Genomic DNA, 16958 nt, shown 5'->3' on the forward strand with positions numbered 1-16958 from the left:
TTGTTAGGTGCACACGTGTTGGATCTTGTTATGTAATGCCCTTCTTGCAATTAACATAACTACTCCTGCTGTCTTTTGTTTATAGTGTTAGCATGATATATTTGTCTCCATCCATTTACTTTTAATCCATATGTGTCTTTATATTTAAAGTGTTTTCTTGTAGGCAACATAGAGTTGAGTCTTGATTTTTGGTCCACTCCAACAATCTTTGTCTTTTAATTGATGCATTTAGACCATTAACATTCAAAGTGATTACTGATATAGGTGGATTAATATTTGTTATTGTTGGCAACCCACTCCAGTATTCTTGCCTGGAAAATCCCATGGACAGAGGAGCTAGTAGGCTACAGTCCACGGGGTCGCAAAAGAGTCGGACACGACTGAGCGACTTCACTCTATTCATTGACTTTGTTCTTTGGTCCTATTTTTGCCTTCCACTCTTCTTCTGCTTTTTGTGATGTAAACTGAGTATTTTATATAGTTCCATATTCTCTTTTTTCTTAGCATATTGATTATACTTCGTTTTTTAAACTTTTTTATTGGTTGTGCCAGAGCGTGCAATATACATTTACAACTAATTCAAATCCACTTTCAAATAATACCTGTACCACCTCACAGGTAGTGTGAATACTGTAAAATAACAATAATCCCATTCCTTCTTCTTGTCCTGTGGATCAATGCTGTCATTCATTTCACTTACGTATATGCATTTACATAAACATAAATATATACATCAGCATACATAATTCAATACTTTGTTGCTGTTATTATTTTATTTAGATCAACTAAGAATAAGAAAAATAAAGTTTGTATTTTACTTTCACTTAATCCGTCTTCCTTTCTTTAGGTAGATCTGAGTTTCTCACCTGTAATATTTTTCTTCTCTCTAAAGAAATTCTTTTAATATTTCTTGCAAGCTAGGTCTACTACAAATTCCCTCAAATTTTTGTTTGTCTGAGAAAGTCTTTATTTCTCCTTCACTTTGGAAGGATAACTTCACAGGGTACAGAATTCTAGGTTGGTAAGTTTTTTCCTCTTGACACATGAAATATTTCATTCCACTCTCCTTTCTTGTATGGTTGTTGAGGAGAAGTTGGATATAATTTTTATCTTTGTTCTGTAGGTAAGGTTTTTTTCCCTCTGGCTTCTTTCAGGATTTTTTTCTTTATCTTTGCTTTTCTGTAATCTGAAAATGATATGCCTAAACATCATTTTTTGGGGACAGGGCATTTATCCTGTTTGGCATTCTCTGAACTTCCTAGATCTGTGGTTTGGTGTCTGACGTTAGTTTAGGGAAATTCTTATTCATTATTATTTCAAATATATCTTGTGTTCTTTTCTCTCTTCCTTCTCTTTCCGGTGTTCTCATTACATGTGTGTTACACAATTTGTAGTGACCCACAGTCCTTGGATATTCTCTTCCTTTTTTCAGTCTCTGTTCTCTTTGCTTTTCAAGTTTTCGGGGGTTACTATTGAGATATCCTCAGTTTTAGGGATTCTTTCCAGTGCCGTGTCTAGTCTACTCGTAAGCCCATAAAAGGCATTCTTCATTTCTGTTACATTGTGTTTGATCTCTAGCATTTCTTTTTTATTCTGTCTCAGGATGTCTCTCAATTTCTTACATTGCCCATCTGTTCTTAGATGTTTTCTACTTTATCCATTAGATCCTTATCATAGTAATCATGCTGCTGCTAAGTCACTTCAGTCGTGTCCGACTCTGTGCGACCTCATAGATGGCAGCCCACCAGACTCCCCTGTCCTTCTCCAGGCAAGAACACTGGAGTGGGTTGCCATTTCCTTCTCCAATGCATGAAAGTGAAAATTGAAAGTGAAGTCGCTCAGTCGTGTCCGACTCTTCACAACCCCATGGACTGCAGCCTACCAGGCTCCTCCATCCATGGGATTTTCCAGGCAAAAGTACTGGAGTGGGGTGACATTGCCTTCTCGGATAGTAATCATAGTTGTTTTAAATTCCCAGTCTCAGTAATTTCAACACTCCTGTTATGCTGGTTTTGATGCTTCTCTCTTTCTTCAGATTGTGTTTTTGTCTTGTTATGGCTTGTTGTTTTTTCTTGATCTCCAGACATGATGTATCATATAAAAGGAACTGCTTTAAATGGTGGGGAGGTGTAGGGGGAGGGGACACATTCTACAGTCCCATGATCAAGTCTCAGTCTTCTGGTGAGCCTATGGCTCTACACTATGAACCACAGAAGTATTTTTCAGTTTATTTTTCTGCCTCTCTTAGGTGGGGGAGTATGGCTAGAGTGGGCCAGAGTTGGGTGTTTCCTTTCTCCCAAATGGAATTCTAGAGTAGCCTGGAGTTTTGTCCAGTTGACCCTTGAACAGTACCATGGTTAGAGGTGCTGACTGTCTGTATAGTTGAAAATCTGCCTATAACTCATAGTCTGCCCTCCATACACACAATTCCTATCCACAGTTCTGCATCCACAGATTCAACTAGCCACGATTGTCTAGTACAGTGATAATTTAAAATGGAAAAAAATCCACATATAAGCACTGTTCAAACCCATGTTGTTCAAGGGTCAACTGTTTTTTCCTACCCTGCAGTCAGTTAGGGTCTAATAATATCCCAGCAGGTTAGGGTCTGATTAACTAGTTTCCTGTAAGGGCAGTCTCCTTAGGAAATACAAAGCACTGGTGATTTCAAGAGTGATGCTTTTACCCAGTCTTGTTGGAAACATGAGAGGAAACATCTCCAGTATTTACTGTGAGAACCTGGTCAAGCTCCTGGAGGTAAATGTCACAAAACTGAGAGGGTCTTCCTGCGACTGGGTCCCTCTGGAGTTTCTAGGTCTCAGAGTTGTCCGCACTGAGCCCCCAGTCACTCATCTGTTACAGTTCAGGCTTTCCTACCGCTTCCTGCTGTGGTTTCCACTCTTGAGTCTCTGCTCCACCAAGTTATTCTCTGCGTTAGTCCCTCGGTTTCTCCAGTCGTGGGGGCAGCAGTTTGCCTCATGTTCTCACCTCTCTTAAGGATCCTAGAGGAGTTCGTTTTAGTTAGTTTTTCAGTCTGGTTAGCTGTTTATATGTCCAGATAGAGCAGCAGCTTTCAAGCTCCTTACATGTGAAGTGGGAAACCAGAAGCCTTCATCTGTTTGATTTGCAGTTTCCTTTCAGAACATGCCTTGATGCCTCATGTAACATGAACAGACACAGGTGAAATGGCCTAGCAAAGTCATTTTTCTCAAAGATGAAGTTCTTTCCCAACGAGGAACTCAGTTGTTAATATGTCAGCATTTTCACCCATATCTTGTCCCTTGGTATCAGTTTTGCAAGGAAATGTTGTCTAAATGAAATTTGAAAGCACTTTCAGTCAGACACTACCCAAGCCAGGTTTACAAGTGTGTGTGTATCATTAATTATTAAAATGGAAAAAGTGACTTGGCTTCTTACAGATAAGGAAGCTGTTTCTTAACCTCATGCCTCTTTTAAAGCTAACAGAAACCTATGATCCTCGTTATTTTCTGTAATGTAATTTAGTAGTTAATTTAGTAGTTAATCTTAATCTACTAAACTACTTAATCTACTAAATCTGTAATTTAGTAGTTAATCTTAGGAATACCATAAATATTCAGCCTCATAAGGAGATTGCTTGTTTCCTTTTCCGTGTGAAAGAAGAAACAAATATTTGATCAGTCTCATAAGGAAATTGCTTGTTTCCTTTTCTGAACGAAAGAAGAAGCAAATATTTGATCAGACATGTATTTTGGCCTGTTCAGTACAGATTACTATAAAGACTGTCTTTCTTCTTTTTTGTGTATGAGACTGTCAAAAATAAAAATTAAAAGCTAGACTTGTAACCCAGAGGCACTAACTGGGCTAAACGGCCTGTTGTCAGTTGGGCATTGTGGCCACAAGCTTAGAGCTGCATTTCCCAAAGTTCCATTTCACATGTGAACTTGGCCAGTGAGAGGCGCTCCCGGGAGATTTGGAGGCTGAAGAAAGAAACTTACTCAGAGGGCACAGTTGCTGTTCCAAGCTTCAGGCTGCAGATGCTTTCCTGAGGTCTTGGCTTCCAGGCAAACTCTTGAGAATCACTTGCTTGATTGCAGTAGGAGATGGTCAGTGATGGCTTCTCTGGCTTTACCTCCCCAGTGGTTGCAATGGTGATGTAAACCTCTGATTCCCCATGTTAAAACTCTGTGCTTAGAACACATTACTGAATCCTGACTGGTACCTTGAGCAATTTATAAGTTAAGTAACAACAGCAGTACAAAGTCAGGGAGACAGGAAGTGGAAGTATACTGTTCTTATGTTTGAAATGATATAATGTTATCTCAGTCATGACTTAGCGACTGAACAACTCTCATGAACACAGATGCAAACATTTAAAATAAGATTTTAGCAAATAGAATCAACAGTATATGTAAAGAATAATACATTATGACCAAGTGAGGTTTATCCTAGGAATGAAAGGTGTCATTGTATCAATGGACTTTAAGAAGAAAAATATCATATGATCATCTCAATAGACACAGAAAAGGCACTTGACAAAGTTAGACCATTTATGATTTTAAATGTAAACAAAATATGAATAAATGGAAATATCCACATCCTGATAAAGGATATCTACAAAAAAATCTATAGCCAAGATCATTCTTCATGGTAAAAGAACAAATTTTATCCCCAAAGATTAAAAGCTAAGCAAGATTGTCCTCTCTTACTGCTCCTGTTCAAAATCATACCCACCCAGGGCAGTCAGGCAAGAAAAATGAGTAAAGCACATACAGATTGGAAATAAAATCATTTCTAGTCACATCTCACTCTATGGTCTATGTGGAGAATTTAATAGAATTACAAAAAAAGCTGCTAGAAGTAATAAGTGAGTTCAGCAAGATTGCAAGATGCCAAGCCAGTATACAGAAATCAGTTGTACGTCTATATACGCACAATGAGCAGTTGGAAATGGAAGGTAAAGTATAATTTCATTTATAAATAAAATTTATAATAACACTAAAAATCATAAAAATTTAAGTATAAATTTAACAAAATGGGTACAGAATCTATCCACTGAAAATGACAGAATGAAACAAATCAAGGACCTAAATAAATGTAAATATATGACATATTCACGGATTAGAAGATTCATTTTACTGAAGATGTTGGGGTTTTTTCCTCAAACTTATCCATAAATTCAATATAATCCCACTCAAAATTCTGGCAGGAATTTTTATTTTATTTCATTTTATTTATTTAGTAATTGATTCTAAAATGTGTATGTAAAGGGAGGAGAACTAGAATTTTGAAAAACAAAATGAATTCACAGTAATAGACTTCCATACTTACCATAAAACTATAGTAATCAAGACAGCTTCCACCAAGGTACAAAGGCATTTCAATAGAACAAGGTTTGTCTTTCTCAATACTTGATATTAGGACAATTGGATAGTGTATTCAAATAAAACAAAACAAAAAAGCTTGATGGCTTCCAGAGAAGGTGACCTGTGAGCTGGGTTTAAGCACCCAGTATATTTAAAGACAGGCCTGGCATACCCCTGCCTAGTTGTGGATAGTTGATACAGCCTGTGGAATAATCAGACCTCACCAGTGGAGATTTATAGATGGCGAATAAACACATGAAACAGTGCTGCTCAACATCGTTAGTCATTGCTGCTGCTGCTGCTAAGTCACTTCAGTCGTGTCCAACTCTGTGCAACCCCATAGACAGCAGCCCATGAGGCTCCCCTGTCCCTGGGATTCTCCAGGCAAGAACACTAGAGTGGGTTGCCATTTCCTTCTCCAATGCATGAAAATGAAAAGTGAAAGTGAAGTCGCTCAGTCGTATCCAACTCTTAGGGACCCCATGGACTGCAGCCTACCAGGCTCCTCCGTCCATGGGGTTTTCCAGGCAAGAGTACTGGAGTGGGGTGCCATTGCCTCCTCCACATTAGTCATTATGGAACTGCAAATAGAAACCTCAATGAGAGACCACAACACACCTATTATAACGGCTAAAATGAAAAGAGGAGAAGACCTGATGATACCAGGTGCTGGCAAGAATGCAGAATGTCTGGACCTCTCAGACATCAGTGACAGAATGCAAAACAGTATAAACGCATTGTTTTAAGTGGAAGCCAGACCCAAAAGACTGCATATTGTGATTTCACTTATATTCTAGAAAAGGCAAAACTACTGGGATGGCAAGACAAGTCAATGGTTGCCTGGCAGGGGAAACAGTTGACTGCAAAGGGGTATGGGTAATTTTGGAGGGGATGATAGAACTGTTCTGTATCTTGATTGTGGTAGGTATGTAAGTGTGTGTTGGTCAGAACCCATAGAACTGTACACGAAATGGGTGATCTTCATTATATGCAAAAAGAAAAATCTAACTGATAGCATCAGGAAAGCCTTCATATGGTTTAAGATGCCCAAGTCTTGAAAGCTTTGAAGGCATCCCCCTGTGGATGGTAGGGAGAAGCTCCTTCCAAGCAAAGAGAACAGGATTTGCAAAGACTGGGAGGGAGCAAACAGTCCTGTGTGTTCTTGGGAGGTCGGAAGCATAAAGTTATAAAGTGGAGGTGACTGAAAGGCAGTGCTGGAGAAGCAGGCTGGAGCTGGGTTGTGGAAGGACTCGTGTTTGGTAGAAAACATGGACTTGGATTTTTTTTCCCCCTTCAATTGTTTTCTTACAAACTGTCTCATGGTTTGGGCTGCTGTACAGTGCCACAGAAATTCTCTTGAAGTTCGGAGTCTAGAAGTCTGAGATCACGCTGAGATATGGGGGGCCCCCTTTGTGGGCTGCAGACTGCTGACTCCTCATCATGTTCTCACGTGAGCAGAGAGCAGGGAGAGGAGTCAGGCTGTCTTGTGACTCTTGCAAAAGTACCAACCCCATTTGTGGGGGCTCCTCCCGCATGACTTCATCTCACCCTGATTACCCAGAGGCCCCACCTCCTACTACCATCATACTGGGGGACAGGGATCCCAATATGCCTTTTGAGGGATACAGTCATTCAGTCTGTAACAGTTAGGAAAATGAAGAGCTTTAATCAGGGGAAGGACTTAGTTTTCATCTGAAGCATCTGCTCTGGCAGGCCGGGGTACCACCCATGGGAAGGGTGAGACCAGGAGGGGATTTATCAGATCATTAGGAAAGGGGGCAAACTCTGTAGGAAATGGTGACACACTCAGATGACAAAGGTGAAGGAAAGGGGAACCTAAGGGGGACATTCAAGTTTCTGTGCTCGGAGGCATCCAAGAAGAACTGGGTTTGAGGTTTATATAGAGAGAGAATTTTTATCAGTTTGGATTATAGTAAGTTGCTATATAACTTGAAAAACTTGAGTTGATTTTTCATTCTAATACTATATGCATTGTACCCAAATAATGAGTAAGCTGTCACAGTAGGGTGAGAGTGACATCCAACCAGTTCCTGGTTGGAACCCAGGAAGCCAGGGTGGTGAGGAGTCTGAATAAGGTGACCGTGTGCCCACGTGCCCTGTCCCCCCGAATCTCACTGAGCACTGTCACTTCTGTATGACTCTCTGCTGCATCAGATTTGCGCGTCCACTGGAGGAGAGTTTTAGGGAGGACAGAGGTACCAGACTAGGGCTGGGTACAGCTTCAAGATGAAGATCTTTCATTAGGGAGAGGTGGCTGTAGAAGTGGGTGGAGAGCCAAGTGTGCAAGGAGCCTTTTCCATGGATAACACAGGTCAGAGCAGCCACAGAAATATTGTGGGGAAGCTGACTTCTCTCCAACCCTGCATTTCAGGGAGTCTCATTCCCCTTCCCCTGCTGTGGGTTCTGTGATCTGTGTTGGCTCTTGGCTTGCTTGTCTGGTCCCTGACTGGTCCTGCCCATGTGTCTGTTTTGCTGTTCTATGCTATCTTCCCAGACTGTTTCATTTTAGGGGATGTTCTTTTATTTATTTATTTTTGTTGTTGTTGTTGAATGCCTTTTTATTTTTTTTTTATAATTTTATTTTATTTTTAAACTTTACATAATTGTATTAGTTTTGCCAAATATCAAAATGAATCCATCACAGGTATACATGTGCTCCCCATCCTGAACCCTCCTCCCTCCTCCCTCCCCATACCATCCCTCTGGGTTGTCCCCGTGCACTAGCCCCAAGCATCCAGTATCGTGCATTGAACCTGGACTGGTTTCTCGTTTCATACATGATATTTTACATGTTTCAATGCCATTCTCCCAAATCTTCCCACCCTCTCCCTCTCCCACAGAGTCCATAAGATTGTTCCATACATCAGTGTCTCTTTTGCTGTCTCGTACACAGGGTTATTGTTATCATCTTTCTAAATTCCATTTTAATAAATGTTTGTTGGATTTTAAATTTTGTCAGAATGAAAAATATTTGGTCTTTTCAGTTGATATTGTACTCAAGCCAAACAAGCTCAGCATCTATACACGGCAGGGAGGGACAGAAATATTCAAGTTAAACATTGTGAGTATGATCCTGGACCATTTTTAAACCCCACCTCGATCCCTTGTGTTTCAGCCCGAGAGGAAGTTTGGCGTGGTGGTGGTGGGCGTCGGCAGAGCCGGCTCCGTACGGATGCGGGACTTGCGGAATCCACACGCTTCTTCAGCGTTCCTGAACCTGATTGGCTTCGTGTCCAGGTGGCTTTGCCTTGTGCCCTGTAATTCCCCGGGAGCTGGGTGCAATGGATTAGGGTTCTCCAGACCCCAGAGAGAGCAAGCCAGCTCTGGGATCATTCCAGGGAACTGTGCAGGGTCAGCCCCACAAGATCTCAGACAGGCCTGGGAACTAAAGAGTGCTGGCCCTGCAACTGGGATGTGCAGTGAGTCATCCTGTAGGGGACCGCAAAGGCAGAGGCGGGGAGGGTGAGCACAGGGCCTACGGTGACAGGAGGGGCACAGTGAACGCACGTGGGTTGGCCTGAAAGAAGCTTTAGGTGTGTTCCATCAGTTAACTATGACAGCCTTCCCAGGGCCCTGGGCTTTGTAAGCCTGACCAGTTATTTGACATCAATGCCAATATCAACCTACTTGACAGATCCAGAAGCTGAACTGCAGAGAGGTTAAGTAATTTGCCTGATGTCTCACAGCTGGAGAAATCGAAGAGCTGGACAACAGTGCACGTCTGTCCGATTCCAAAGCCCGACTTTTAAACACCATGTATTCATTTCCCCTTTGATAATTCTGAACCCTGCTTTCAAGGATTATCACTTATGTCCTGTAACTCAGCCAAAACCTAACTTTAACTGCGTTTCTTCTTCCCTTACTCACCCTCAGCTCCTCCTTGACCCCCACCACTTCCACACGCACTACTTACAAAACTCACACCGTGGAACATCAGTTATCAGCAGTCATTGTGAACCTGAGGTAGGCCCTGTGTGAGCCCAGGCATTGGGGCAGAGAGCAAGTTGAGCCCAGGCATTGGGGCAGAGAGCAAGTCAGGCAGGTCTCTGCTTTTTAGTGCTTTAGAGAAATCACCTAAATGTCAGTACTTAGATGAGCTTAAGTAACCATCATGATGGTCCATGTAGAAGTTCTTTCGTATTTTAATTTACGGGACCTGCCTTCTTCCAGTTTGCCTGTCTCAGAACCTAGCCCTTCCTTAAGGACTTAAAGTGAATTTAGGGCACAGAGGCAACCCAGAAGTGCTGGCAACCTGCCCTTGGTCAGTCTTCCCCTCGCAGGAGGAGTCTAAGGGAGCAGCACAGAATGGAGACTTGATACCGTGATTAGCAGCACTGTCCCTCCCCTGCTCCCCTGCCTGCATTTGGGATCTCACGAACCAGGGCTCTGGGCTGAAGGGGGGCTTCTGCTTCCCCATCAGCCCTCCTCTGCTAGCTGGTGCTATGCCTCACCTACCCAGGTCCCATAGGATGGCCAGCTCATCCTCCCTTCCTCTCGCTTTACCACCTCCCTGCTGTTATCCCACTGTCCCCTCACCACATGATCTGTTCCTCACAACCTACCTGCTAAGACCTGTCACCTCCCCAGGAATCCTCTTCTGAAACCCTGAACTGGGTGTTCCTTGCCTTCCTGGAATCTCCCACTTGTACCCCAGGCACAGCATTCTTCTGGTTATTTTTATTCGGCCATGCTGCATGGCGTGTGGGATCTTAGTTCCCCAACCAGGCATCAAACCCATGCCTCCTGCATTGGAAGCACAGAGTTTTAGCCACTGAACCACCAGGGAAGACCCCAACTCCTGTTATTCTTGTGTTGTAGTTATGTAGTCTCTTCCTCCCTCTACCAGACCAAGCTTGCTAGAAGCTGAAGACTTTAGTTCATTCCCCACTGTTGCAGAATCCAGTAATCGAGAAACCAAGCACCACACTTGGAGAATTGGAGAACTCAGGTTTATTATGCCGGTGAGCCCGAAAGAGTCAACACTACAAGCCCTGAGCCCTGAATAAAGGGGTTACAGAGTTTTTATAGACAGACTATAGTGGGCAAATCTAGCTGCTAATAGGGTGGTTTAAGGGTTTCGTGAGCGTGGGAACAGCAGTCAAGATGGGGAGGAGGACGCTTGACCTTTACATGGACAGGCATGATTAAGCAGGTTTGCAGGGCTGGCAACTGCAAACAGCAGGACAAGGGTGAGTGAGATAAGCTGTAGTTCCTAGTGTTGTAAGTCTTTCTGAGACTACGTGACCTATGTGATCCAGACTTTGCAAGGAGCAAGCTGAGTTACAGAGGCAGAACGAGCAAGAGGTTATGTAAAATTTTAACTTTTCCTCTTCACCACATCTTCCATACTGGGAAGGCACAGGGAGGCAAGCAAGAGGCATTGGTCAGATCAAGCAGTGCAAATGGGGTGGCCCCCACAGGAAAGAACCTACCAGAATGTTCTTCAGCAGCCAAACTCCCCCAGCTGCCCACTGGCTGCTGCCACTCAAGGGGGCTCTCTGCGCTGCCCCCAAGCCTCCTGCCAGCTGCCCTGTTTCCTCTGTGACAACCTTGGTTGGAGGATTGCTCCTCTACCCCAGCCTCAGCCCCAGGGCAGCGTGCAGCCAGCACTCTCAGCTGTTCTAAAGCAGGGGTCCTTCTTACTGTGTGGGAGTCAGAAGGCTCAGGCTCCTGTCCTGCCCCTACTACAGTTAGCTGTGGAGCCCCTGCCTCTCTGGGCTTTGTCAGCTTGGCTATAAAGGAGGCAGTGATGCCCGCCTTCTGCTTGATGGACACAAGGCCGTGATGTACGTGAAGGAGCTCAGAGCCACACAGCACTGGGCCCCTCAGAGGTGTTAGTGTCTTGGATCTGGATTAGGTTTGACAGTCCTAGTGTCTGGCCAAGTGCTTGGAGCTGGCAGGGACCATAGAGATTACTTCTTATGAGATAACAGGAGATCGGTTCTTTTTATTTTAGAGATGACGTAAATTCAAAGGCTCCCACATCATACAGGCTGTTAGCGGTGGTATCAGCACTCAATGCCAGTTCCCCAATTTCTTACTCTGTGCTGGAGGCTCTGTTTCTTACTCTGTGCTGGAAGTGCCGTGGAAATGAGATGGAAGAAACTGCTCTCTTCATTTCCAAAAACTGATCACCAGGACACTGTTGGGAGCTGGGGAGCAGGATGGCACTCATTTATTCTCAGCTGATGTTCTGCCTGCTTTGATTCCCACTTGTCTGTTCTTCTCAAACAGACGAGAGCTGGGGAGCATTGATGAGGTGCCGCAAATTTCTCTGGAAGATGCTCTTTCCAGTCAAGAGGTCGAGGTTGCTTTTATCTGCAGTGAGAGCTCCAGCCACGAGGACTACATCAGGTGGGTGTTCAAGTCCTCACCTTGCACAGTCGTACAGGACAATGGAAATGCCTGGGCTGATGTCTTACATAGGGGTCTTAATAATCAGTGGGATGGACCCAGGACTTTAAAAAATTATTGTCAAAATGTTAACTCTCACTATGGGTTATAAAGGTATAAGGACATGAAAAATATAGTAGAAATAATATTTAGTTCACCATAATTTAAACCATTAGACACATTAAGAATTAAAGTGCCTTATTTCATTGTAAAAATTTTATTGAGAGTAGTTTGACTAGTGCCTACCTTCTTAGAATCTGCCTACAATGTGGGAGACCTGGGTTCGATCCCTGGGTTGGGAAGATCTCCTGGAGAAGGGAAAGGCTACCCACTCCAGTATTCTGGCCTGGAGAATTCCACGGACAGAGGAGCCTGGCAGGCTATAGTCCACCGGCCACAGAGTCAGACACGACTGAGAGACCAACATTTGCCTTCTTCTCAGCGTATAATTTAGGATATGGAGCCAATGTCTTTTTTGTGCCTTGGAGAAATGCCATAGTTCTTTCAGCTTCCAACATTTTATCCTTTGTACTTTAAACAACATGAAATCTCTCTGAGAATATCTCTAGGAGTTCTTTAATAGGAAGTGTTTTTTGCCATGAGATGATTAAGGAAATAGTGGTGGCCTAAGATTGGGGAGGTTGCATTATATTCATAGAGTAAGAGAAATGAAATGTCTCCCCCACACGTACCCTACCCCCTGCCCCACCTTTGAATGCAAAGCCTAGAGCTCTCCAGGCATTTGGTGGCATGGAGCCTGGAAGGAAGAGCCCCACGGAAGACCTGGCAGCTAACAAGGCAGTGCCACCTGCCCCTAGAGCTCAGCTTTCCGTTTAGGCCCTGACATTAAACTACAGCTACTTCCGCAGTGTGGTTGCCCAGAAGTCAGCTGCTCTCTCTTTATCACACTCACTCTAAATGTGGACAGAGCACCTTTATGTGGATCCCCTTAACCTTCTTTGGCACCAGAGAAGACCTGAACGAAGTAATCATATAATTCCCATACTTATCAATGTTTGTCCCCTAGAATATCTGGAGCATAAAAGCCACACTTCTGAGCAGAGCACTCTGGGTCCTTCCCTTACATCAGACTCCCAGCTCCTTTTAGGACCTCATTTCTCTCTCTCTCCCCTCCCCTGCCACACAGAAACGCTGAAATTCACACCATGTCTCAATGGACAAAGCCCCATAAATGCCCAAGCCCCTGCCTATGCTGTTCATCGTGAAACACCCTCATCTCCTGGCACCTGGAAAATGCCTGTTTACACTTCAAGACCCAGTTCAGAGCCTTAGTGAAATGTTTTCCAATTGCCTCAGACAGAGCTGGCTGCCACGAGTTTTGTAGTCTTGACTGATAGCTGTCATGTGGTAATGGAGCTACTAGAGGTGATGGAATTCCAGTTGAGCTATTGCAAATCCTAAAACATGATGCTGTGAAAGTGCTGTATTCAATATGCCAGCAAATTTGGAAAACTCAGCAGTGGCCATAGGACTAGAAAAGGTGAGTTTTCGTTCCAACCCCAAAGAAAGGCAATGCCGAAGAATGTTCAGACTACCACACAATCGCACTCATCTCACACGCTAGTAAAGTAATGCTCAAAATTCTCCAAGCCAGACTTCAACAGTACGTGAACTGTGAACTTCCAGATGTTCAAGCTGAACTTAGAAAAGGCAGAGGAACCAGAGACCAAATTGCCAATATCCGTTGGATCATCGAAAAAGTGAGAAAGTTCCAGAAAAACATCTATTTCTGCTTTATTGACTACGCCAAAGCCTTTGACTGTGTGGATCACAGCAAACTGTGGGAAATTCTTAACAAGATGGGAATACCAGACCACCTGCCCTGCCTCCTGAGAAATCTGTATGCATGTCAAGAAGCAACAGTTAGAATTGGATATGGAACAACAGACTGGTTCCAAATAGGAAAAGGAATAAGTCAAGGCTGTATAATGTCACCCTGCTTATTTAACTTATATGCAGACTACATCGTGAGAAATGCTGGACTGGGTGAAGCACAAGCTAGAATCAAGATTGCCGAAAGAAATATCAATAACCTCAGATATGCAGATGACACCACCCTTATGGCAGAAAGTGAAGAAGAACTAAAGACCCTGTTGATGAAAATATAAGAGGAGAATGAAAAATTTGGCTTAAAGCTCAACATTCGGAAAACTAAGATCATGGCATCTGGTCCCATCATTTCATGGCAAATAGATGGGGAAACAGTAGAAACAGTAACAGACTTTATTTTTGGAGGGCTCCAAAATCACTGCAGATGGTGATTGCAGCCATGAAATTAAAAGATGCTTGCTCCTTGGAAGAAAAGTTATGATGAACCTAGATAGCATATTAAGAAGCAGAGACATTACTGTGCCAACAAAGGTCCATCTAGTCAAAGCTATGGTTTTTCCAGTAGTCATGTATGGATGTGAGAGTTGGACGATAAAGAAAGCTGAGTGCTGAAGAACTGATGCTTTTGAACTGTGGTGTTGGAGGAGACTCTTGAGAGTCCCTTGGACTGCAAGGAGATCCAACCAGTCCATCCTAAAGGAAATCAGTCCTGAATATTCAGTGGAAGGACTGATGCTGAAGCTGAAACTCTAATACTTTGGCCACCTGATGCAAAGAACTAACTCATTTGAAAAGACCCTGATGCTGGGAAAGATTAAAGGCAGGAGGAGAAGGGGACAACAGAGGATGAGATGGTTGGATGGTGTCACTGACTTCATGGACATGAGTTTGAGTAAGCTCCAGGAGTTGGTGATGGACAGAGAGGCCTAGCATGCTGCAGTAAATGGACATGACTGAGCAACTTCCAGTCGCTGCTCAAGGACTGCAGCACACCAGGCCTCCCTGTCCATCACCAACTCCCACAGTTGGGAACTGACTGTGGTAATGGACAATTTACCTATTGACACGGCTGTATTTCTCCTCCAGAATAACTGGTAAATATTACCTGGTTGGATATGTCAGTGAACGAATGGGTGAATGTTCAAGTGAGCACATAACTAGAAAGCCTTTCTCTTACTGCTAAATAGAAAATAGCATGAGATGCAGTTTGTCCTCTGCATCCCCTGGCCCTGACTCTCGTCTGCATTCTGTCATGGCACATTTACCTGGAGACTTGTGTGCATTTTTCAGTCTGTCATGCAGGGTACTTAAGCAAAGCTTAATTGAAGTGCATTTTATCCGTATTTATCCCTCTTTTCCAAAGGCAATTCCTGAATGCTGGAAAGCATGTCCTTGTGGAATACCCCATGACACTGTCTTGGGTGGCAGCTAAGGACCTGTGGGAGTTGGCCGAGCAGAAAGGTGATGTATGTTCTGTGCGTCTGGAGCGCACACCCTCTTACTAAGAATTCCTGCCTCTAAGACTTCTATGGTACCAACCTTATGCCTTATAAACAACCCTGTGTCAGATATGTTATTGGCCCAGGGGCTCCCAGCCCAGCCTGCATACTGTAGGCACATAAAGCGCGGGGGTCGGGGTGTGTTTGTGGAGGAACAACAGGGCAGAGGGATGGGTGGGAATTGGCAGACTTTTGTTCAAGGCTTATCAGCTCCTTTTACTCTAATGAAAAATATGAATTAGCTTCCACTTATGCTAATATTATATTATCTTGCTTTTATTCATGTGATACTTGTATTGCTAATGGGAAAATGCCTAGATTAGGGTAATTGATTGTCTGATGTGCACAGTTTATGGTTTTTGTTCTCAAGAGGAGCACCGTTTATTAATACTGGGAACTTGGAAACTCTTCTAAGCATATGTTATTTTGTTTAATTCTCTTAGAAATCCTTGGAGGTAGGTATTTTCTCTAGCTTATGTATAGGAATCCATGGCTCAGAGAAGTCGAAAATTTTCTACCAGAAATGGAGCATAACCTTCAAAAATTGTATGCCTGTAATGAGGGTCAGATACGACTGAGTGACTTCACTTTTACTTTCCACTTTCATGCATTGGAGAAGGAAATGGCAACCCACTCCAGTGTTCTTGCCTGGAGAATCCCAGGGACGGGGGAGCCTGGTGGGCTGCTGTCTATGGGGTCGCACAGAGTCGGACACGACTGAAGCGACTTAGCAGCAGCAGCAGCAACTTATATACTATTGTACATCTACTATACTTTTTAAAAAAATTGTGTACCAGGTCACAAAGCTAGTAATGTGACCACTAAATGAGAGGTGGAGATTTGATTTCAATCCTTTTGGGCTCTGAAGTCCACATTTTTCCCTCTGAGCCTTGCTGAACACCACAACTAGAGAGAAGCCCACACGCCACCACTAAGACCTGATGCAGTCAAATATAAAGAAATATTTTTTAAAAGGCATATAGTCCAATGGAATAGAATAGAGAGCCCAGAAACAAACCCTTGTGTATAGATGGTCAAGCGATCTTTGACAAGGGTCTTTGAGATCACACAGTGGGGGGAATGGACAGTCTCTTTAACAGAAAGTGTTGGGAGAGATGGATAGCCACATGCAAAAGAATGAAGTTGTACCTTTACCTTATACCATTTTAACTCATACAGCCCTAAATGTAAGGTGTAAAATTATAAAACTCCTGGAAGAAAATGTAGGGAAAAGCTTCTGGACATTGGCCATGGCAGTGATTTTTTTCTGGATGTGACACCCGAAGTACAGGCAACAAAAGCAAAAGTAGACACGGGATTTTGCACTAAACTAAAAAAACCTTCTGCACAACAAAGGAGACAGTCAACAGAGTGACAAGGCAACCTACAGAATGGGAGAATGTGTTTGCAAATCAGGTACCTAATAAGGGTTAATATCCAGATTATATAAAGAGCTCTTAAGACTCAACAACAACAATAAATAACCTGACTTTAAAATACACAAAGAACCTGAATAGGTACTTCTCCAAAGAAGATTTACAAATGGCCAACAAGCATACCAAAAAGATGCTCATTGTCACTAATGATTATCACACAGGAGAAAGGCCTTAAGAGTATACTAAATGTGGGAAATATTTTACGAGCAAATCTGTTTGAACGCTGGAGAATTCACACTAGAGAAAGGCATAGATGTACAGGGAATTTGCAATTTCCTTGTTCAATGTAGGGTCACTGGAGGAAACTGAGGGGCCATCGGTCTGAATTGAATCTCACTTCCAAGTGCTTCTGAGAGCAGCCTGAATTTTTTCCTTACTCAAATTAGAGATTAGAGAGCATTGAGGCACCATTG

General features: G+C 43.2%; 1 protein-coding gene across 1 annotated transcript in view; it reads left to right on the forward strand.

Moving 5' to 3' along the window:
- The window catches only part of BLVRA (biliverdin reductase A), a 52848-nt gene that overhangs the window by 22856 nt on the left and 13034 nt on the right, over positions 1-16958 (forward strand). The window contains exons 3-5 of the mRNA XM_005899415.3: positions 8482-8603; positions 11601-11720; positions 14974-15071. Coding sequence (XP_005899477.1) covers positions 8482-8603; positions 11601-11720; positions 14974-15071 — 340 coding nt within the window. The remainder of the gene's footprint in view (positions 1-8481; positions 8604-11600; positions 11721-14973; positions 15072-16958) is intronic.

This window comes from Bos mutus, chromosome 4 (genome assembly GCF_027580195.1).
Source record: "Bos mutus isolate GX-2022 chromosome 4, NWIPB_WYAK_1.1, whole genome shotgun sequence".
Taxonomy (NCBI): domain Eukaryota; kingdom Metazoa; phylum Chordata; class Mammalia; order Artiodactyla; family Bovidae; genus Bos; species Bos mutus.